This window comes from Scomber scombrus, chromosome 7, assembly GCF_963691925.1.
Source record: "Scomber scombrus chromosome 7, fScoSco1.1, whole genome shotgun sequence".
Lineage (NCBI taxonomy): Eukaryota > Metazoa > Chordata > Actinopteri > Scombriformes > Scombridae > Scomber > Scomber scombrus.
This window is the reverse complement of record NC_084976.1, coordinates 20850328-20875463: the sequence shown is the minus strand read 5'-3', so window position 1 is coordinate 20875463 and position 25136 is coordinate 20850328. Positions and strand designations below refer to the sequence as shown.

Genomic DNA, 25136 nt, shown 5'->3' with positions numbered 1-25136 from the left:
ATTTCTTTCTAAAACAAGAACATTTTTCTTTATGTTATTTGATCCCCAAATTAAGTTGGTCCAGTTAATATTGCTTTGATGGTATTCAAGAATCTGTTTGCTAATGAAAGTTAGCTATAATTATAGTGGGTAAGTTTGAGTAAAACATTTGTGTAGAATTAGTTGTTGTGTCTGTAAAACCTGCGATTAACGTTGTGTCAAAGTACCAATAATACATATTTCTCTGTGATAATATGACACAGCAGATTTACTGTCCTGGCAAGATGAAGTCAATCCCAAATCTGTTTCAACTGTCATTCTTTATAAACACATAACTAGTTAAAAGTTTTTTTAATTCCTTTAAAGCAGACCATTTCAATGACATACAGTAAGCTTTGTGCCGTATATTTGTGGTTTAAAAGAGAATAAAACATTAATAACATCTGTACATTATCTGTATACTCCCAAATATCACTTCAATCTGGTTAGATGCTGGTGTGGTCCTTACTCATCAACACTGCCAGAAATACAATGTTGACGTGTATCAGAAGTTCATTTACCATAGACAAAGACATGTTTCTTTCTTTTAATGATAGAAAACTATTTTAAAAATACATTTAATAACACACTCACATACATTTTTGACTGTATTCTCTGTCTTCCAATAGATTAAAATTATTTTTTAACTCATGATTTGCAGAGAGGACTCATTTTCTGATTTCTCAACTTTTCCCTGTAAAGTTTTGATGCTGACATAATTTTAATAATGCTGTATTTATGTCCTCTAAATGTGTACTTGTTTTTTATACGTTTGACTTTTATTCATTTATGTTCAACAAAAGATAAATACTAATGTTTGCATACTGGTTTTTTAAAAGCAGTATACAATGAATGGTTTATAAAAAAGTAAAATATTGTGTTTGTTATATAACTTATCCATAACTGGAGGCTGGTGTATAAATGATGATATGAAATATGTCTTAATAGGATAAATTATAATTGTTGACATTACTCACACTCTTGAAGCTCTTACACAGAAGTGTTAATGGAGGTAATAATTAAGCATGTTGAACTTCAATGTTTAATTTATTGCACAGGAAGATTGTTTACATTGTTGTGCAAACACTGAAGACAGTAGGTCAGAAAACATCAGAACAGGTTCAAAAAGAGGAATATTTTAGAAATGATGATGAAAGTTATCATCAGCAGAAATACAGGTTGTAAAATGTCTGTTAACTATGTTCATACACCGATCAGCCAAAACATTAAAACTAGGAAAAGTGAATACCATTGATTATCTTCTTAAAATGGCACCTGTCAACACTCAAAGTTTAACTTGAAGTTGGTGTGTTGGAAGCAGGAAAAATGGGCCAATGTAAGGACCTTAGCGACTTTGAGAAGGGCCAAATTGTGATGGCTAGACAACTGGGTTAGAGTATCTCCAAAATGACAGGTATTGTGGTTTTCCTGGTATGCAGTGGTCAGTACCAACCAAAAGTGGTCCAAGGAAGGACAACTGATGCACCTGTGACAGGGTCATGGATGAGTGTAGGGATCAAAAGCTAGCACGTCTGGTCGAATACAGAGTGAAGCAGCAGCCATTGTAAGACTACTCCGAGTAAACCACTGCATGTTTAGACAAGTCAAAACATTGTGTTGCTGGTTTTTGACTTAATAAAAGCTGAATTTTGATACAACAAATACCTGAAATTGTATTGCTTTTCAGTTCCACTTAGTCCACTTTATCAATGATTAACAGCACAATGATGCAGGTAAACTTTGAGAGGAAGGGTGATAGGACAGCTGCAATAACCCATTACTTCCTTATTAGCCTTCATATACTGAGATCCACATTGTGCCACTGAAACCAGCCTAAGGAAAGTTAAGGAGTTTGACACAAAATCTTTCCTCTTTCACAAGTTTCTCTTTTTTGCCATACTTGAAGATACTTCAGGTAAAATGGAAACAGCTGTGACTCATTTCATCCTCCTGGCAGTCATCTCAGGTGAGCTCTTATCACTTGATACAAAACATACAAAAAGATTTTCCACCAGTTTTTGAAAACTTTATACAACCAAAGACATTTTACACATATTTCCTCTTTTTAAAATTAGTTTTATTATACTTGAATATATTATTCATTGTACTGATGATGAAATGCTCAGTGTTGATGTTAATATTAAGGTTTTACATTGTCTGATTACATTTACAGTACTTTACAGACAGGTTTGATTTTAGAGCACTGTTTAGTTAGGGTGATGATACAAAGAAAGGTTTCAGATTCGAACAAATTAGATGCCATGAGTCAGGAGTGATGGAGGGTTTTCTTTTTTTCTTTTTTTACATTAAGACATCCCTTTTTCACAGTGTTTTGTTTACATGAATTGCACATTACTGTCATTATCAAATGCCATCAAAGTAATATTATCTTACTTTTGGGAGCAGACAACATAACAAATGATGTTGTTGTTTGAAAAAGAAACATTTTTTGCATGAAGGTCCCAGATAAGTATAAATATATAAATTATATAAGTCCATCCCATAGGTTAACAAAATATCCAAAATATAAATATACCAGAAACACCAACATATGCATTCACATTTGAAAATAAATGAAAACAAAATATAAAAAGGAACACAAAAAACTCACAAAAGGCTGTGAGGTTGTTCTATTGGATTTCATTATGAAGGGTTAGGATTAGGGCTCTGTGTATTATTATCTATAGTAATCAACAAATAAACTAAACCTAATAAACTAAGTACTATCACTTCTAGACTGCCGACACAAACACTAGAGGGCAATGCTCACTTTATGTCTGAGGTGTTGATAAAACCAGCTAAAAGTCACTGCTACAAGGTCGGTTACCGTTCACTAACTGTGTCAATTTGTGAAGTTTTAATTGCCTTGTTGTGGTCTAATACTTCTATCAAAGGGAACAAACTAAATTCCCCTCATTAAAATAAAATGAAGAGGACATTACAGTATAAACTGCTCTGTAAACATGTCAGCAGCTTCAGCTATGATTTCTGACAATCACCTAAACATTATGAGGCTAACTGACATGTTTCTGTTTTCAGAAAATAGACATTTATACCAAACAATTATGTTAAGTTTACTGACTTGAAAAGATACACAAATCTTATACAACCACAACTAAAGAACAGTCTTAATTTTAGAGATTTACAAATACTTTATTTACTTTGAATTTGTGTCTGACATGTTTTTTCAACAAGGAAAAGTTCAGTTAAATTATTAAACTATAAATATGAATATGCAAATGTATTCACTGTAAACTCCAGCATCAGTGTACTCTATGTACACTGGGCGCTTTAAGTTTCTACTACAGTTAGCTACAGTTATCTCCAAATGTCACAAATTATGTTTGTCAGTACACTTGTTAAACTAAAGATGTTTGGTGATTGCAGAGAAATAGATAAGAACCACTTTCTGGTATGAAACTGTGCACACAATTCAATCAATGTCCAAAAAAAAAAGACAAAAACAAAAACATGATTTGACTGTATGGGGGACTTTAAGACAGATACATTTATTATGATGAAGGAAATTGTCCCAGTCTCTCGTTTTGCAGTGCACTGATCTCAGTCCTTCTCTAACATGTAACTGTCTCCTCCAGGTTTAACCAAAGGAGCTGGTGTTTTGCCAGATGAACTGACTGCAGCTGTTGGAGAGGAAGTGATGTTCACCACAACAGTGACTCCACCAGAAACACCATTTCTGTTAGTGGGCTGGATTTTATTTTTAAACAATATAGAAAGACCTATAGTAACCTCCACTTCTACAGACAACATTGAACCAGAGTATGAAGGCAGGATCATCTTCGACAGATCTACTGGATCTCTGAAGCTCATGGATCTGACTCTTAATGACAATGGAGAGTACAGAGTTAGTATTACACCAGATGGAGGACACCAGATGACAGGATTCACCAAACTGAAGATATTTGGTGAGCAGATGTTTCACATGAGCAATAGTTTTAAATCTTGAATGTAGAACATAAATCCCCAAATAATTTAACTTTAAGAGCAATAATGCAACATAATTGACATAATAAGACATACATTACATGATTCATGTTATCTGTGAACATTTTGGGGACAGTTTTCCACTGCTAGTGAAATTAGGAGAATATCCGCTTCATACCTGAGATATAAATAACTTATGGCGCTTTTCCACTATACAGTTCTAGCACTACTCGCCTCGCCTCGCCTCGCCTCGGCTTGCTTCGACTGTACGGTACGGTTCCAGGAACGACCTTTTCCATTACAAAAAAGTACCTACTCAACGTGGGCGGGTTCGTCATAGCACGGCTCCGCGAAACTGCTGTGACTTTGTTTTATACGCGACACAAAACACATAAACAATGGAGGACATGGAGGCGATGGTGTACTTGCTGCTGTATGTGGCTGTTTGTCACACACAAAGCAAGAAAATTGAGCTGTATGGCTGTAACGCTGTTGCCGGTATTTAAAAATTCTGGGTTTGATTCTTGTGTGGGAAGGCTCGTGACTCTTCCAGCGACAACTCTTCTGACCAATCAGTGGCCGGCAGTCTGTTGACGTCACATTTAGTATCGGCTCGGCTCGCTTGGAACCTCACCATAGCAGGTACTAAAAAGTACCAGGTACCAGGTACTATCCCTAGTGGAAGTGCAAAACAAAACTGAGTCGAGACGAGCCGAGTCGAGTCGAGTCGTGCGGGAACTGTGTAGTGGAAAAGCGCCATTAGTGACAAATGCAAAGGTGTAGTATTGTTAGTTTTTCTGACATGCCTGATATACAAGAAAGCTGTTTATTTTATGAATTCATGTAGTTGAATGCAATCAACTGCTATTCAATAAATTCTTACGTTATGTGCCAATTAAATGTATCTTTTGTTGAGACTGTGTCAGAGCCGAGTTGATTCAACTCTACAGTAATTAATTAGTTTTAAGACCATATGTTGTAGTGTTGAATCAGAGTTGAATCAGTGACTTAGTGACACAATGTCAACAGGAAGTTAAAATGAATTTCCCTATGCGGTGTTTACTGTAGCATTTTGTTTTTCACCCACAGAGCCAGTCTCCAATGTAAAGGTAACTGCCAACAGCACAGACTTGGTGGAGTTCAACAGCTCTGTCAGTCTGTCCTGCTCTTCTTCTGGTTCCTCTCCTTCTTTCCTCTGGATGAACGGCAGCTCTGAGGTTACAGCCAGTGAGAGAGTTCAGTTCACTGATGGAAACTCCACTCTCACTATCATCAGTGTGACCCGCCATGACCAGGGACCATACAGCTGCAGAGTGTCCAATCCTGTCAGTGGTCCTGTCACCAGTAATCAAGGAAAACTTTCCATCAGCTGTGAGTTACTTGAGTTACGAACTCGTATTTTATTTAACAGTATCTGCATACAAAATGTTAGCTTGATTATATTTGTGCCACATCTTATCAAAGTGTGGCCTTGTCTTATTGACTTCTTATGATGCCCTTGCTGTTTTGAATGATGCATTATACAGGCTAAATTGATCACTGTAGATACCGAGTGACTGTATGAGGAAATTAAATCCAATGTAACAGACCTGCAGCCCTTTGTGAAATTTGCAATGTGCACAATGTTTACTTTCAATAGTAATAATAATACATTTTATTTATAGAATGCTTTTAAAAATACTCAGACACTTTACAGAATCAAAGATAATTAAAACAATATACAACCATACAGAATAAATGAAAACACAATCGATAAAAGCAATGCAGAGAAAAAGAAACAAAATAGAAAAACAAAACAAATAAAAGAAAAACATCAAAACAATCAAACATTAAAAGCAGATTTGAAAAGGGGAGTCTAAAGGGGAGATTTGAATTTGATGAGGTCAATACAGTCATGATCACTCCCCAAGTCCCTCTGTGACTGTACTGACCTCACTCCAGAGAGTGGGAGCGGCAACTGAAAAGGCTCTGACAGTTTTACATATTAATCAGGCCTCACACTGTGTCAAGTTGTTTGACTCAGTTATTTCTCATGACATTAACATAATATTTAGTTGATTATAAATTGTCTGTTTCTGTTCCCCACTTTCAGTTGGCCCAGAAAACATTATTTTGAAGTTATCTCCACCTCAAGAACACCATGCAATAGGGTCAAACATCAGCCTGTCTTGCTCAGCTGTCTCCAGACCTTCTGCTCAGTTTCAGTGGTTTCTGAATGGAGACCTGCTGTCTGATACTGGACCAGAACTCACACTGAATATTCAGATGAGTCAGAGTGGGAACTACAGCTGTCAGGCCTTTAACAACAAAACTCTGAGATATCAAACATCTCAGCCTTCAGCTATAACTGTACTGGGTAAGTTGCTGTAGGAAGCTGTATACACAGTGATATAGATAACAATGATTGGATTCACTCATCTGCTTGTGATAGTGGAAGTTTGACACTGTATATACAGTGCTTGAATCAGCATTCACTCTCCAACAGGGGCCACCAGGGATTTTGGGCCCCATGAAAAGATGTCAAATTGGGCCCCAACACCAGGCACAGTCCACGCCAACCATGTGCAATTACTGTAACCAAACCTCCAGAACCCAACTGGCCCATTCAAAACTTTAAATAACTTTTCCTTTGTAGGCTTGCAACTTTCTTGTAGTCAAATATTAACTCTACAATATTTACTGACATACTTTCAACGTACTGCATACAGTAGAATTCACTATTTGATGTAAGACTGATACCCTCTAAAAGTAATGAGCTTTACACTGTCTTTTACAATCTAAATGTAATCTTAATGGTAAAATGATTTTATAATTAATGAATAACATAAAATGAATAAAACCTAAATAATTAATTAATTAATTAATAATTAATTAATTAAAATAACATCCCCTTTCAGTTCTGCCAAATTACATGTCATTCAACACAATGCTGCTCACCTTCTTCAGTTTGGAGTAGGACTGGTTCATTATTTTGGGGGGACAGGGCTGCTGAGTCTGAACATACATCTGTTGGTCCTGGCACCAGGAGCAGGGAGAACTGAATAAGTATGAATACCTTTCTAAAGGTTTACCTGCATTGATTAAACATCAGCTGAAAGACGAGTGAAGATATTTAAAGATATTAACAATAACTAATGTTAGGAGAAAAAAAAGTAACATTAGCCTTTTTCACAATGCACTAAGCTCAGCTAACAGGTTTATTTCCTCCACTCAAAGATTAGAGCCACCTTTTTATATAAAGTTGTGTGATGTATTGTCACACTCTCACTTGTTTTTTGTTGTTGTTTGTTTTTGGAACCCTGATTGTATTTTATGAAGCTGTTGAGACTTTATGTCCATGCTGCACTAACTCCTAATTCACTGTTAACAAGTGCTCCTGGTTTGGATACAGGACTGAACCATTTCATGTAAACAGAGGGGTTTTTTTGGGAAATATAGAGGCTTTGGATGGTTAATTTATGACAAAAACAATAAAGACAAGCCGCTTGAACAATGTAAAGTATTATTTTAATGTCTTTTAATGATGATATGGCAAGAATACACTGTATATTACAGAGTGATCTAATGTAACAGAATGTTACATTATTTAGTGTAGTGAAGTCAATTTGTCCATAACAAGGACATTTTCCAGTGTTAATGTGTGACATTGGGATGTTCAAAAGTGTAAATGTTAAATGACTTCAGTCAACCCTTTTGTTACTTTTGGATTGAAATACAAACTTCAGGAGCTCATGTTCAGAGGAGGAACAAAAATACCTTTGGATTAAGTTAGAAAGCCTTTATTCAAAACATCTTCAATAAAATAAAAACAACAACAACCCGTCAAAATTCAAAGGGTGAACAAACAACAAGCAAAACATTTTATGAACTTGGCAGTATGACGTTTCCCAGTATTAATATATATGACATCGGGTTGTTCAAAACTGTAAATGTTAAATGATCTCAGTCAACTCTTTTGTTACTTTTATTTTCAAACAACATTTTTTATATTTTACCCCACATAGAGAATTTCTGTTTTTTATATCACATGAACAAACCAGATGATGGAGGGGAGGTCAGTCAATCTAACCTGTGATGGTGCTGGCTGTCTAAATAATAAGAATGTTAAACTCTCATTACTTTCATAACTAAGATTATTACTGAGTTAATTTAGAAGATTTGTTCAGGCAAATCAGAAATAACAAGTTTCAACCTAATAGAAGGAAAATTACATGTCTCTTCCATCTGTCTGATACGTCATGTTGTTCACATAAAATTAAATGACTCTTCTTTCATCAACAGAGAGAGTATCTGATACTTCAATCATACCTTCAACACAGCTGATTGAGGGGAACTCTGTCAACCTGACCTGTGATGGTGCTGGCTCCATCTTTACCAGAGAGTGGATGAAGGACGGCTCACCATTGACTCAGACTGACAACATGATACTTTACAACCCAAACAGAGTGTTGTCTTTTCTCTCTCTGAAGAAAACAGACAGTGGAGAATATTTGTGTAAAATCAGCAACCCCGTCAGCAATGATGAAGCTAAATACAGCATGATTGTTAACTGTAAGTAACACACAGTGCAGTATATATAGACCAATAACACATGATTTTCAAGGCAATTATTAAGCAGGTTTTCTAGTTCTTTTTTTCCCCCAATTGGTCTACTGTGTAAAAACACATTATTTGCGGGTGGCTGTCATTCAGGAGGTAGAGCGGTCGTCCTCCAATTGGAAGATTGGTGGTTCGATTCCCGGCTCCTCCAGTCTACATGTTGATGTGTCCTTGGGCAAGACACTTAACCCCAAATTAGTCCCGTTGCTGCGCCAACGGTGTATGATTGAGAATGAATGGTTAACTTCCTCCTGATGTGCAGGTTGGCACTCTGCATGGTAGCCCCTGCCATCAGTGTATGAATGTGTGTGAATGGGTCAATGAGTTGTAATGTAAAGTTTGAGTGGTAAAGACTAGAAAGGCGCTATATAAGTACAGTCCATTTCCATTTCCATTTGTGCTGGTTTAAGAACTTTCCATGTGTTTGTTTTCAGATGGACCAGAAAATGTTCAAATCACAGGACCAAGAGAGATAAACGTGAAACAGACCTTAACATTAACCTGCTCTGCTGCGTCTACACCATCTGCCAGTTACACCTGGATACTGAATGGGGAAAATATATTAAACAATTCTGATGTGTTCACTAAAAACATGAGTGAACTGTCTGACAGTGGCAGCTACACCTGTCGAGCACTGAATGTAATAACTGGGAGAACATTATATGCAGCACATCAATTGTCTGTAACAGGTATGCACATTTTGTTAATTGCAGATTTTGTTGGTGATAGTACCCGCTCTACCTGATCCACAGCCACCCCAAGACTAAACTACCTTCTTCTGCCTATACTTCTCATAATAATCATGTCAAGACTAGCAAGCTTCCCACAGTTGTTGATCTCTTCTGTACCAACAAGTGATAGATTTGTTACAGAAGGCTGAGATAAGAAGCACAATGCATTCGATAGATTTCATGAAGGTCAATGCTTTGTGTTTGATCCTGTAATCTATGTAATCTTGCCATTTGCCATGATATGAACTCTTTTCAGCTGAGTTTGTGTTCAAACTTCAAGGTGAAGTGATAATACTTCTTTTTTTTTTCATTTCATACGTTCCCAGAGAAAGCTGGAGGTGTTTCAGCTGGTGCCATCGCTGGAATAGTAATTGCATGTTTGCTGGTTGTTGGAGGAGCTTTGGGTGGAGGGTTTTACATTTATAACAAAAAGTAAGTGAAAAATAGTCATCAAATTTTTTTTTTCATGTATTGATAGAAATGTATTTCCCTTGTGAGTGGTAAAAGTGACTTAATTCTAATAATCGAACATTACAACATACTGAAAATCCACTGCACTATTTTCATAGCTGCATTACCTGAAATTCAAAATACAATCTTATCAAGAAGCTTATATTGAGTTGCTGTGGTTACTGTTTAGAAATTTTAAAACCAATAATTTAACCTAACAATGTTTTATTTCTATGTTTAGAAACAACAACAAACCACAAAACACAGGTTGGTATTCATCTGATCTAATTTAATGTTTACTAAACTCATACTACCACAATACTGTAGCAACATAGACAAAATAAAGAATACATTAGAAGTGAATATAATCACAACGTAACAAAACTCTATTTTTCCACAGAACAAGACTTACATGTGTATGAGAATAACTTAGCCATGTATGAGAACACAAAATAAACTCTATGATCTTCTTTCCTTTTGATGGTACAGTAAGTTTTGATCTCATTATTCTGATTCAGTGAAAAAAGACATCTTAACTGGCAGAGCATGTTTTTTATTCAGTAGAAATTATAGAGATTATATAAAAAGTAAATCAAAACAGCAACTCTTTGTCTTAGTGAATGTCTTGATTTTGTCTTGCAGATAATTGTAGAATCATCAGCAGCATCAAGAAGACACCTTTATTGTTTTATTATAGGTGGCAGTGTCAGCTGATCAGTTGGTTCACCGCTTTGGTCCACACTGAAACATCTCAATAGTTATTGCCACTAAATTTTGTAAAGACATTGATGTTCCACAGAAGATGAATCATGTTGACTTTGATGACAACCTGACTTTTTCCTCTATAACCAACATGAGTTTCATGTTTGTGGTTTTGAGTAAAATGTCTCAACTATTTCCATGAAATCACCACACTTGTGTCCCCCAGTTTGTTGATCCCTTAACTTTTCATACAGAAAATAAATAAAATACTTTGATTTATGGTAAAATACCTGCAGCAGCCTCAGCTGTGCAGTTAGTTTAGCTTGTGAACAAGCTGTGGCAAACATTATATCTGCTGCTGTAAATCAACATGTCAGCATTGTCTTTGTAAATATGTAAACATGTATATGATGTAAGTTATTTAGCTCAAAGCAGCACTGAGTCTACAGAACTGCTAGCTGTAGATTCACATTACAGTGAAAGAACAAGGTGATTAGCTGATGGACTGACTTTTATGGAAACCTACAAGCTACAATGCTGATGTTGCTAGCAATAGATCACTACAGTACTGTATATAGATTCAAACTGGTTTTGTTTATTTTTGTGTCTGTTTGTTTGATAGTTTGTTTTCCAACAAGCAATATATGTTTTGTCTGTGGATCAATTTGTTATTAAACAGTTCAGGGAATTCAGACACACAGGTCATTAATTTTTTTCTCCATCTTTCAGTTCAATCAGTGTTGAACAATGATTAACCCACATGGGTCATAACAAATCAGGTAGTCTCCTCCTTATCTAACTCAAAACCATGAGACAAGTATTGGACCAAACAAACGTGCACTGATCACATCAGTTTGCAGACTAGACATCTAATCAGCTGCAGCACATTAAAAAGCAGCTTAACATACCTGCAAATGTCACTTCTATCTGGTTAGATGTTGGTGTGGTTCTTACTCTTTAGCGCTGCTAAAAACACAGTCTGCCCATAACATGTAGCAGAAGTTCACCTACTGTACCTTCATTCCCTACACTTCATCTTCAACTTTTCACTGCAAAGCTTTGATGTTGAGTTTAATAAAGCTGTATGTATGTCCTACAAATGCATGCTTGAATTAATGTTTGACTTTTATTAATTTATGAGCAACAAAAATACTGAAAAACTATAATATCAAATATTTTATTTTAACTCTAAATAAGATAAAATCCTTTAGCCTTCATAAGTAGTATACGAACAAAGGGCTTAAAACACAGTAAAACATAAATGTATTTGTTACATAACTCCTTTGGGGACCCATAACTGGAGGCTGGTGTAATGCCTGATTTAAACACTGAGCTTGGACCCAAATGCACGACAACACAGGACAGGTAGAGTAAGAATAACACAGCATTTATTTTCCAATCCAAGGTTCGGTACACAGTTAAACAGTCGGTCAAGGCAAACAATTCCAGGGTGGGAGAAGCAAACATGGCTCGGTACACACAGGGGCAAACATACAGGCTAATAAATCCAAAGGGGAAGAGTCAGAGTTAAAATCCAAAGCAGAGTCAAAAACCACAGAGACTTACAAACTCTAGGAGAGCAGCTGGAACAAGGAAACAACAAGTATTACGATTAAATGGCAACACTAGGAGGGTTAGACAGGGTATATGTACAGACACAATCAGGTCCAACAAGACACAGATGAGGACATTTTAGGGTGGGACTGACAGTGGGAAACACACTGGGAACAGGATGTCTAAAATAAAAAAACACAGTGAGATTAAAAATAAAACAGAGTAACTGAACCAGTGATCAACAAACATGACCTTAGTGAGCTTGATGAGAAATATTAGCTGTTAACAAGTAATTAATAACAATATCATAACACACAGTTATAACATTAATCAACACTTAAAATGTCTCTGTATAACTGCATTTATAAGGCATGTTTAGCCATTTATTAAATGTGTATAGTGTACAATGCTTATATATGGTTAATAGGGAGATTTAAAGTAAAGTATAATAGAAACATTAAAAAAGTTGTTGCTTGTTGTTTCATTGTAATTTAATTCCACGTTAGTCTGTGTGTGTGTGTGTGTGTGTGTGTGTGGGGGGGGGGGGGGGGTTGAGGGTTGGGAAGAAGAGATGGGTGGAGGGTGGCCTTGGGTTTTGGGGTGGATTGGGAACAAATATTGCTTATGATGAGGATGTTGTGATGGAGCATGTATGATTATGTAGATAAGTAACCAATGATGACTCAGACTGGGCTTTGCTATTTCATTTTGGGAAAATGACGAATGTATGCTATGATGTGGTGGTGACTGTAATTGATCTCTATTCACTCAATAAAAAAACAATTATAAAAAAAGAAGAAAGAAAAAAAGAAAAGAAACATTATTAAGTTATTGATATTATACTTTAGGATTGGCTTTCCATGACCTAGTGCCTCCAGAAGACAACTGAAAGGTAACAATCTGCAGTATGTTGCCCTCCTGTGGTGTAACTGTGGTTGTGTTGGTTGGTCTGTTGGATAAAGGGACACAGATCAAAGTAGTATTAGTTTTTACTGAGCAGGATGTCGTCCTGTTAGATTTAACTCTGCTTGGTGCTATTCATTACAGGAATGAGAAAAAATGTCCATATCATTTGGAAATCAGTTGTTTGATTTAACTTTCCAGTCTTCTTCTTGTTGCTAAATTAAAGCAGAGGTGAGTACATGTGTTGGTAACACTGAACAACAAAGGTATGAATACACACAGCACTCAGCATGGAAGTACTTTCAAGTTAATGTGTGACATTTAAGTTTCTTCTGTTTACTGAACTTTTATGAAGTTAATTGATAAATTATTATGTTTGAAAGCATTCTCATTTTACTTTTAGTTCCTAAAACATTTACAGCACATGAAAACTGATTAATCTCACAGGAGTAACTGTTATTTACTGTATGGTCAAAATACTATCAATGATTGGATAAAGAAACCCAGAATAATAAATAGTGAATAATTAGCAGAATTTCTGGCATCCAGAACAAACAGTTGTGTTTTATTAGTAGTTATGTAAGTTTGGAGATCCACAGTAGAGAAGTGTAAATGGAGGTAATAATCAAGCATGTCGAACCTCGATGACGTGTTTAATTTATTGCACAGGGAGATTGTTTCCATTGTTGCACAAACACGGAAGACAGAAGGTCAGAAAACATCAGAAGAGGACCAAAAAGAGTGAATTCACCATGAATTATACGTTTCTCAGGATAGACATAACTTGTGTTCCTCTCCTCAGGAAAGGAAATATATTAGAAATGATGATTAAAGTTATCCTCACCAGAAACACAGGCTGTAAAATGTCTGTTAACTATGTTCATACTCCGATCATCCAAAACATTAAACTAGTAAAGTAAAACTCAGTTCTTGAAGTTGGTTTGTTGGAAGCAGGAACAATGAGCCAGTGTGAGGATCTGAGTGACTTTGAGAAGGGCCAAATTGTGATAACTAGACAACTGGGTTAGAGTATCTAAGGGTCATGGATGTGTGTAGGGATCAAAAGCTAGCACGTCTGGTCCGAATACAGAGTGAAGCAGCAGCCATTGTAAGATCACTCTGAGTAAATCACTGCATGTTTAGAGTCAAAACATTGTGCTGCTGCTCTCTGACTTTATAAAGGCTGAATTCTGATACAGCGAATAACTAAAATTGGTTTGCTTTTCAGTTCCACTTAGTCCATTTTATCAATGATTAACAGCACAATGATGCAGGAATAATTTAGAGGACATGTGATAGGACAGCTTTGATAACACATTACTTCCTTATTAGCCTTCATATACTGAGATCCACACTGTCACACTGAAACCAGCTGAGGGAAAGTTAAGGAGTTTGACACAAAATCTTTCCTCTCTCACAAATTTCTCTTTTTGGTCATACTTGAAGATACTTCAGATAAAATGGAAACAGCTGTGACACATTTCATCCTGCTGGCAGTCATCTCAGGTGAGCTCTTATCACTTGATACAGAACATACTAAATGTTTTTCACCTGTTTTTGAAAACTTTATACAACCAAAGACATTTTTACACATATTGTCTCAATTTAAAAAAAATATTATACTAGAATTTAGTTTTCATTTTACTGATGATGAAATGCTCACAGTGTTGATGTTAATTAATTAAAGTTTTACATTGTCTGATTTCATCTACAGTACTTTACAGACAGGCTTGCTTTTAGAGCACTGTTTGGTTAAGGTGATGATACAAAGAAAGGTTTGAGATTTGATCAAATAAGATGCCATGAGTCATGAGAGAGGGAAGGTTTTCTTTTCTTTTCTTTTCTTTTTTTTCTTTTTTCTTTTTTACATGAAGTCGTCCCTTTTTCACAGTGTTTTGCTTACATAAATTGCACATTACTTTCTAATTTTTTTACTACTAATTTTGGGAGCAGATAGCATAAAAAATAATGTTGTTTGAGAAAGAAATGTTTTTTGCATGAAGTATAAATATCTTGATGAAACATTTAAAGTATATAAGTCCATCCTCTGGGCTGCAAGGTCATTCTGTCAGATTTCATTATGAAGGGTTAAGATTACACTAAACATAATAAACTAACTAGACTGAGTATAAAAATAAAGAAGAAAAGGCAGACAATAACACAATGGTCAAAATCTAGCTACAAATGTGGATCAGTGCAGATGTTGTAAAATGAAGTACTCAGCATGGAGGATTTGCAGTTACACTGTACTATCACTTCTAGACTGTCAGTACAAACACAAGAGGGCAATGCTCTTCAACATTTGTCATGACTGCCTCAGTGGGTTTATCTCACTTTGCACATAGTTGGCAACACAATACGTAGCACTGATGGTTTTCTACACTGACACTGAGACATGAGTTGTAAAATTTCAATATTTGTACAGGCAGTGAGAGCTACATTGTTAAACTTTTCTCAGCTGTCCACATCTCACAAAAACAATGGATATATTACCTTTACTTTATATTGTCTTTGTGAATCTTAAATTTATAAGAGTTTAAAGTATTCCTCTATTTCTGGTTAAAATACATGTTGTCACTTTCAGAAAAGTTGCATTAGTCTTCACTTTTTGTCCAAGGAGTTTATAAAACCAACTAAAAGTCGCAGCTACTAGGCTACTAACACAAATAACTTCGTACCACTGTACTGGTTACCATTCACTAACTGGGTCAATCTGTTAATATTTAATTGCCTTGTTGTGGTCTAATACTTTTATCAAAGGGCATAAGCTAAATTCCCCTCTACAGTATAAACTCCTCGATAAACATGTCAGCAGCTTCAGCTATGATTTCTGACAATCACCTAAACATAATGAGGCTAATTGGCTTGTTTTTCTGTTTTCAGAAAATACATATTCAACCCAGTCTCACAGCAAAACGTATCACAGCTACGTTGGTCCACAGTTCAAAACGTAGCCACCGCACAATTTGAGCTCATACATTGTGAGATGGCTACTTTTTTTCTGCCCTATATAGGACTGCGTTCACGTCACGTAACATTACATTTTTTGTCTGCGAAAACAAATAAAATGGCTGCCATTCATTTTATTCTCAGTCTAAATTGTAATATTTTAAGATAGTTTCTGCATTAAAATGTGTTTTGATGACATTTCTAGCGAGAATTATGCATTTTGTTTTCACAATCTCTGTTCAGTGAATATGTATATGATGTCTAGTTTATCACTTATTACTAAGTAGTTTTCACACAAATTTGTAGGAATACAACGTTTTGCTCGGCCACGCAATTCAACAGCCACCTTGTCTTTATTATTTTTCTGCTAATATTCTGAGATGAGAAGAGATTTAGAAGAGCAGTAATATTGGTGACAGGCCGATGAGGTTACTTAACACGTGATTTGAGATCGTTATACAACAAATGATCTGTGTGTGTTTGCACTGGACGTGCTTATTTTATAGATTCATTTATAATTCCCGTGTATCTTATAACTCCACTGATATCTCATGTTTTGCGCATCATAATCGCTTTTTGATCAGCTGTCATTTTTGAGAGGAATACCGGGGGGACGACCGGGGGAATCCCGAGTGACATCATGCGCTCCCATAAGGAAAACCCTCCGTCCCGCTGCCCCCTCCCACTCACACACCTTTTATTTTTTAAACATTTCATTGACAAAAAACAAGAGTTTTGGTTACATGAAGTACGTCACTTGCCTTCGTCTTTGTATTCACAGACAACACATGACAGACAGACTAGCGACCACATGGGTGTCTACAAAGTCTGACCAACACAGTGTCACAGCAGGTGGTGTGATAGTGACGAAATTATAACTCAACATTTAATGAGATTTTATTCTTGTTTTTATTCATGTATTTTAATTTATAATTCCGGTGAGCAAACCGGAAGACTTGTTTATTTGAAGAGTAGTCTATTTGTAAATAAAGTAAATTGTCCCAGTCTCTCATTTTGCAGTGCACTGATTTCAACTCTTCTCTAACATGTAACTGTCTCCTCCAGGTTTAACCAAAGGAAGTGGTGTGTTGCCAGATGAACTGACTGCAGCTGTTGGAGGGGAAGTGATGTTCACCACAACAGTGACTCCACCAGAAACACCATTTGTGTTAGTGGGCTGGACTTTTGTTTTAAACAGTATAGAAAGACCTATAATAACCTCCTTCACTTCTTCAAACATCACTGAACCAGAGTATGAAGGCAGGATCATCCTCGACAGATCTACTGGATCTCTGAAACTCATGGATCTGACTCTTAATGACAGTGGAGTGTACAGAGTTATTATTATATCAGCAGAAGGAGAACAGATAACAGGATATACTAAACTGAAGATATTTGGTGAGCAGATGTTTCACATGAGCAATAGTTTTAAATGTTGGATGTAGAACATAAATCACAAAATAATTTACTTTAAGAGCAATAATGTAACATACATGGTCGCCCATAAAGTTGGAATACAATATTTTTGACTTCTTCTCATGAAATAATTGTGACAATGTGATTTATTCTTGATATATAAAGTATAAAGTGTAAATATTCTCAAAATTGTATTGATCAATCTCATTGCACCTGGTCAAAGGTGATTACTAATGTTTATAAATAGGGAATAAAAAGAGGAATGTGTCTGAAAACTAAATTATTCAAACTTCATGGGCGACCGTGTACTTGACATCATATGATTACATTACATTATTCATGTTATCTGTGAGAAAATGTAGGGACAGTTTTCCACTGCTAGTTAAATTAGGTGAATATTGGCTTCATGCCTGAGATATGAATGACTTATTTGCACATTTGCTGTATTGTTAGTTTGTCTGATATACAAGAAAGCAGTTTATCTTATACATTCTTCATTCAATAAATTCTTATGTTACATGCTAATTAAATTTAGCTTTTGTTGAGACTGTGTCAGAGTCGAGTTGATTCAACTCTACAGTAATTTGGTAGTTTTAAGACTAAATGTTGTGATACTTAATTATATTAAAAGTTTCTAATGAGCCATCACCATAATGTACAACCTAAGAAATTACCACAGAGATGAATCAGTGACTTAGTGACACAATGATAAACAGAAAGTTAAACTGACTTTCTCTATGAAGTGTTTATTGTAGCATTTTGTTTTTCACCCACAGAGCGTGTCTCCAATGTAAAGGTAACTGCCAGCAGCACAGACTTGGTGGAGTTCAACAGCTCTGTAAGTCTATCCTGCTCTTCTTCTGGATCCTCTCCTTCTTTCCTCTGGATGAACGGCAGCTCTGAGGTTACAGCCAGTGAGAGAGTTCAGCTCACTGATGGAGGCCGTACTCTCACTATCATCAATGTGATCCGCTATGATCAGGGACCATACAGCTGTGTCCAATGCTGTCAGTGGTCCTGTCACCAGTGATCCAGTAAATCTTTCCATCAACTGTGAGTTACTAACTTACAAGGTGCTGCTTCATCTTAATGACTTCTTATGATGCTCTTGGCTGTTTTGAACAATGCATTATGCAGGCTAAACTGATCAAACACTGAGTTAGGGGTGAGCAATATGACAAAAAAAATCATATCATGATAACAGCAAATAAAATAATGAGTCTTGGCCATCATAACACCATGTTGTATAAATAATAACTGCCTCAACATAATATAGAAGCTGGTGCGCAGTTTGTCAAGTGGTTAGAGAGCATGCCTCATACACAGCCACACCCCGGTTTGAATCCCTGCTGGAGGTCCTTTGCTGCATGTCACTATTAATATTACTTTGCTGAGTTTGTTTCTGAAAAACGGGGGTTAACGAGGCTTAGGCTGCTTGGTTGGGGTCAGCATACACTCAGCCTGAGCATTACTGCGGGTCTGTAATTGTTTCTCTATTAGCTTTGTGTTAGTTTGAGGGGTCAGAGGTCAGGCAGCGTGCATGAAAATCACCTTTGATTTTTTTTAAAATCTGGCCAATTTATAAATAATAATTTATGTAACGCAAGTAACGCCATATTTGTTTGTTTAGTAACTGTAATGTGATTATTATGTAGACACAGTAATACGTTACATTACTGCTTTATAGATAAATGTAATGTGATTACAGTAACGCGTTACATGATGGTGTTTCACTGCAGCCAAACTGTCAGATAAACATGATGTGCAGCAGGTGAGCTTCCTACCAGGACATTAAAACTGGTGCAGGTTTCACCACCAAACTGGAAATGCAGTATGAGGCTCTTACCATGTCAGATACAATGTAAACTGTAAGAAGATATTAATCATCTCTCTGTATAGGCAAATCGTGGAGACATTTTAACTGAACACCCCTACATTGAATGGCTGTATGAGGTTTTTTTTTAAAAATCCAATATAACAGTCCTGCAGCACTTTGCTAAATTTACAATGTTCACAATGTTTACTTTCAATAATGTTTTTAATATTCTGGTGTTTCTAATATTTTAAAAGCAGCTTTCAACATAATGATATCTGGTGCAACACAACCACAACTTACAGCACTGTGTATTTAAAACATTATACAGTTAGTGTAATTCAAATATTTCTCATTTTTGTCACAGAGCTGTTCTGTTGCATTAAATAGTTCTGGGTTTTCTATTGTTTCTGTGACTTGGTGTATAGTGAGGCAGTTTTGCATATTAATCAATTATGAGGCCTCACACTGTGTCAAGATGTTTGACTCAATTATTTCTTATGATACTAATATAATGTTTATTTGATTATAAATTAGTTGTTTCTGCTCCTCTGATTCAGATGGCCCAGAAAACATCATTTTAAAGTTATCTCCATCTGAAGACCACTATGTGGAAGGGTCAACTATCAGACTGTCCTGCTCAGCTGTCTCCAGACCTTCTGCTCAGTTTCAGTGGTTTCTGAATGGAGACCAGCTGTCTGATACTGGACCAGAACTCACACTGATCAATATTCAGATGAGTCAGAGTGGGAACTACAGCTGTCAGGCCTTTAACAGCAAAACTCTGAGATATCAAACATCTCAGCCTTCAGCTATAACTGTACTGGGTAAGTTTGAGTAAAATGTTTGTGTACGTTTATTTGTGTCTGTAACACCTGCTGTTATCATTGTGTTAACGTACCATTAATACACATTTCTCTGTGATAATATGACACAGATGTTTTACTGTCCTTTCAAGTTCAAGTCTGTCTCAACTGTTGCTTTCTTTTGTAAACAAATGAGAAGTTAAAAAGTGTTTTTTTGTTTTGTTCCTTTGATGCAGACCACTGTAATGACCTAAAATGAAACACTAATAACACCTGTACATACGGTCCCACACTAGAATGTTGTTATTCAGATATAGATCTTGCAAAACATACTCTTACAGAGGTAACAAGGAACTCTGAGAATAAAATATGTTTAAGGTGGTAACAAATGCCTTTTGTCTGACGTGGTCAAAAGCAAAAAAAATAGGTGCATCTCACAAATGTTAGTTACTGGTACACAAATTTACAATGGTTGTCAAGCTAATCACAATCAGTAAATAATACGGAAATGATCATTCAGACTAACATTTTCATCAAGAATGAGGGCATGGTCAATTATGCAAAATTAACTGTATGGTCCACCAACACTGGTTAAGCATTTCACTTCTGCAAGCATTAAGGATAGTGTTGTACAGAAGGCCATGGGAGCAGTTTCTACCAGAATATAAAAGTTAAACATTCAGAGTGTGAGGAACAGAGGAACTAGTCATATATGCTGATTTTACTTTTCAAACTTAAGACAATCAAGTCTCAACCAGTCAAGTCTCACTGAAAAAAATTACAAGTCAAGTCTCAGTTCAACAGCTCTGATAGTGGACTGGAGAGTATTTATTACTTGCAGTATATATATATTATCTGATTGAATGGTTGTTGTGTTTTAATATTAAACAAGTAGGAGAAGAGAGGGAACAAAATATTTAAGTAGATACAGGTGTTTCTATTATGGCACTGATACCAGTCAGAGATGAACACACATTTTTCCACAGTTTAGTGTAAAAGTTACTTGAAATGTTTTCACTTCTGTGTTGAGTACAGTTTGTGTATGTCTAGTGTATAATAAGTATCACACTATAACTGAATGTTAAGCAAAATTAAATGATTCACTTCTGTTTTAATTGCCACAGAGGTTAATACAAACCATGAAAATCTAGTCATGAATGCTCATTGTTGTATCATTAACCTTTGTTAAAAATCCAATTCTTGCCACATTCTCATTGTGGCAAGAATGAATCCAAAGTGTTTTTCACCCACATAGCGTGTCTCCAATGTGAAGATAACTGCCAACAGCACAAACTTGGTTGAGTTTACAAGGTCTGTCAGTCTGTCCTGCTCCTCGTTTGGCTTTTCTCCTTCTTTCCTCTGGATGAACGGCAGCTCTGAGGTTACAGCCAGTGAGAGAGTTCAGTTCACTGATGGAGGCCGTACTGTCACTATTATCAGTGTGACCCGCTATGATCAGGGACCATTCAGGTGTCATGTGTCCAATTTTTTCAGTGATGGCACCAGCGATCCAGTAGAAATCTCCATCAGCTGTGAGTTACTTACCTGCATACACAACTTCTTATGTTTGCATTAAATGCATGCTAATGAAACAAAGCTTCAAAGAGGCAGATTGATTTATATTACTGAATATAACTAAATACGCATTTGCTTACATGTGTATTACCTATATTGTTCTATACTAGCTAACTGACATATGAAGCTATTAAAAGCCATCGGAATGAGCTAAGCTGACACTAACTTTACCTTTTGATGATGTTTGATTTTTACTCTTCGTATGCTGCCCAGTTGGCCCTGAGAACATCATTTTGAAGTTATCCCCATCACAAAAACACCATGCAATAGGGTCAACTATCAAACTGTCCTGCTCAGCTGTCTCCAGACCTTCTGCTCAGTTTCAGTGGTTTCTGAATGGAGACCTGCTGTCTGATACTGGACCAGAACTCACACTGTCGAACATTCAAATGAGTCAGAGTGGGAACTACAGCTGTCAGGCCTTTAACAGCAAAACTCTGAGATATCAAACATCTCAGCCTTCAGCTATGACTGTACTGGGTGAGTTTCCATGAGAAGCTATATACACAGTGATATAGATAAAACAAATAACAAAACAAATTATTGGATTCAATCATCTGCTTGTGATAGTCGATGTTTGGCACTGTATATACAGTACTCCAATTTTACACTCTGTATATTACAGAGTGATCTAATGTAACAGTGTTACATGAATAAATACAAAGTGTCCTGTGTTACAGGAGCAGCATAATGTCTGAGAAATGAACAATACTAGGGTTTCACTTCACCACACAGATGCTGACAGATTTTTTTTCTTGCATGACCCCTGAAGCCTGACGTCAACACAGTTCAATACAGAAATACACATGATAGATAGTCAATGGTGGTGAACATACATGTTTAGCACCCAGCTTTCATGGCAAGATCAAGTCTGTCATAGCAAGAAAATTCTCATGTTATCATGACCAAATAACAAGTTGGGATATAAACAGCTCATTGTATTCTGTTCATTGCTTTTTAAACATAGCTGCCCAATAACCAACAAGTACGCTGTCCTCTGTCTTATTTGTTAAGTTGCTCCAGGATGTTACTACATCAAAAGTTAGGTAATCAAGTCTTAAAACCAAAGTATAAGTCAAATCACAAATTCATATTTTTGTCACTTGAAGTTAAATATAATAAACTGTGAATAGTCAACATGGTATATTTACAATGGGAGTCATTTCCCAGCCTCTAATATAATATAAATGCAAATATAAACATGTTTTGTTTTTTTTAACCCACAGTGCCAGTCTTCACTGTAAAGGTAACTGCCAGCAGCATGGACTTGGTGGAGTTCAGCAGCTCTGTCAGTCTGTCCTGCTCCTCATTCGGCTCTTTCCTTTCTTTCCTCTGGATGAATGGCAGCTCTGAGGTTACATCCAGTGAGAGAGTTCAACTCACTGATGGAAACTCCACTCTTAACATAACCAATGTGACCCGCTATGATCATGGACCATTCAGGTGTCATGTGTCCAATCCTGTCAGTGATGGCACCAGTGATCCAACAAATCTTTCTATCAGCTGTGAGTTACTAACCTGCATGTACAACTTCTTATCCTTAAATAATTGTTAGTGCAACAGATTTTCAAAGACACAGGTTGATTTATTATATTGAATATGAACCAATCACAGACTGGCATTAATGACATTTCATCACCTGTATTGCACTTTGTTGCTGACTGATATTTAAAGCTATAAAAGCTGATCTACGCTGACACTAACTTTATTTTTTGATAATATGATATTTGTTTTCCACTCTCCATATGCCACCCAGATGGCCCAGAAAACATTATTTTGAAGTTATCTCCATCTCAAGAACACCATGCAATAGGGTCAACCATCAGACTGTCTTGTTCAGCTGACTCCAGACCTTCTGCTCAGTTTCAGTGGTTTCTGAATGGAGACCTGCTGTCTGATACTGGACCAGAACTCACACTGATGAATATTCAGATGAATCAGAGTGGGAACTACAGCTGTCAGGCCTTTAACAGCAAAACTCTGAGATATCAAACATCTCAGCTTTCAGCTATAAATGTACTGGGTAAGTTGTTGCAAGAAGCTGTATACATGGTGATATCGAGGTTCCAGGGACTGAAGCGCTGATCTTCCAGTTAGCTGACGACCTGCTGTACCTCCGATCCACATCCCCTAAACTATACAACAGGTTTTATTCCGTCAGGTGAAAGCTTTGTGTTTGATCCTATAATCTATGTAACCATTTTATCCATTTTAATGTACATTTACTATTTTTCCATGATATAAACCCTCTTCAGATTAGTTTGTGTGGCTAAAATTTGAAAATTGAAGTGATAATACTTTTTCTTTTGTTTCATTTCATACGTTCTCAGAGAAAGCTGGAGGTCTTTCAGCTGGTGCCATCGCTGGAATAGTAATTGCATGTTTGCTGGTTGTTGGAGGAGCTTTGGGTGGAGGGTTTTACATTTATAACAAAAAGTAAGTGAAAAATAGTCATCAAAATTATTTTTTTCATCTATTGATATAAATGTATTTCCCTTATGAGTGGTAAAAGTGATTTTATCTTAATTCTAACTCAGCACTAATCTAATCGAACATTACAACATACTGAAAATCCACTGCACTATTTTCATAGCTGCATTACCTGAAATTCAAAATACAATCTTATCATGAAGCTTATATTGAGTTGCTGTTGTTACTGTTTAGAAATATGTTTTAAAACCAATAATTCAACCTAACAATGTTTTATTTCTATGTTTAGAACCGACAACAAACCACAAAACACAGGTTGGTATTCATCTGATCTAATTTAATGTTTACTAAACTCAGACTATCACAGTACTGTAGCAACATACACATGATAAATAATACAGTAAAAATTAATATAATTATAATCATATGTAACAAAAATCTGTTTTTTCATAGAGAAAGAGTTAAATGTGTATGAGAACTGTTCAGCGACATATGAGAACACAAAATAAAGGGTCTTCTTTCCTTTTGATGGTACAGTAAGTTTTGATCTCATTATACTGATTCAGTGAAAAAAGACATCTTAACTGGCATCATGTTTTTTATTCAGTAGAAATTATAGAGATTATATAAAAAGTCGATCAAAACAGCAACTCTTTGTCTTAATTAATGTCTTAATTTTGTCTTTCAGATAATTTAAAAATCATCACCAGCATCAAGAAGACACCTTTATAGTTTTTATGGGTGGGAGTGTCAGCTGATCAGTTGGTCCACTGCTTTGGTCCACACTGAAACATCTCAACAGTTATTGCTACTAAACTTTGAATTTTTAAATTCATGTTCCACAGAATGTGAATCCTGTTGACTTTGATGACATCCTGACTTTTTCCACTACAACCAACATGAGTTTCATATTTGTGGTTTTGAGTAAAATGTCTCAACCAGTGCCATAAAATCGGGACAAACTAATGCCCCCCAAGTTGCTGATCCCTTAACTTTTCATATAGCGCCACCATGCAGTCAAATTTATAAATAAAATATAATACTTTGATTTATGGTAAAATACCTGCAGCAGCCTCAGCTGTGCAGTGAGTCAAAACATTTAGTTTAGCTTGTGAACAAGCTGTGGCAAACATTATATCTACTGCTGTAAATCAACATGTCAGCATTGTCTTTGTAAATATGTAAATATGTAAACATGTATATGATGTAAGTTATTTAGCTCAAAGCAGCACTGAGTCTACAGAG

The 25136-nt window shown here is 36.1% G+C and overlaps 2 protein-coding genes and 1 long non-coding RNA gene across 3 annotated transcripts in view; 2 read left to right on the top strand and 1 right to left on the bottom strand.

Annotated features, from left to right (window-relative positions):
* Positions 1–25136, bottom strand: part of LOC133984144 (carcinoembryonic antigen-related cell adhesion molecule 5-like) — a 150759-nt gene that overhangs the window by 83513 nt on the left and 42110 nt on the right. The gene's annotated exons all lie outside the window — the stretch shown is intronic.
* Positions 1875–23563, top strand: LOC133984146 (carcinoembryonic antigen-related cell adhesion molecule 5-like). The gene is given in 9 exon segments (XM_062423427.1): positions 1875–1984; positions 3615–3944; positions 5053–5334; positions 6056–6319; positions 18044–18263; positions 18265–18320; positions 19641–19907; positions 22688–22966; positions 23218–23563. Coding segments are annotated over 9 exon segments (2073 nt in total). The 5' UTR covers positions 1875–1938; the 3' UTR covers positions 23547–23563.
* Positions 24181–25136, top strand: part of LOC133984147 (uncharacterized) — a 29101-nt gene continuing 28145 nt past the window's right edge. Inside the window, exon 1 of the long non-coding RNA XR_009925398.1 lies at positions 24181–24206. This is a non-coding gene — a long non-coding RNA (uncharacterized LOC133984147). The remainder of the gene's footprint in view (positions 24207–25136) is intronic.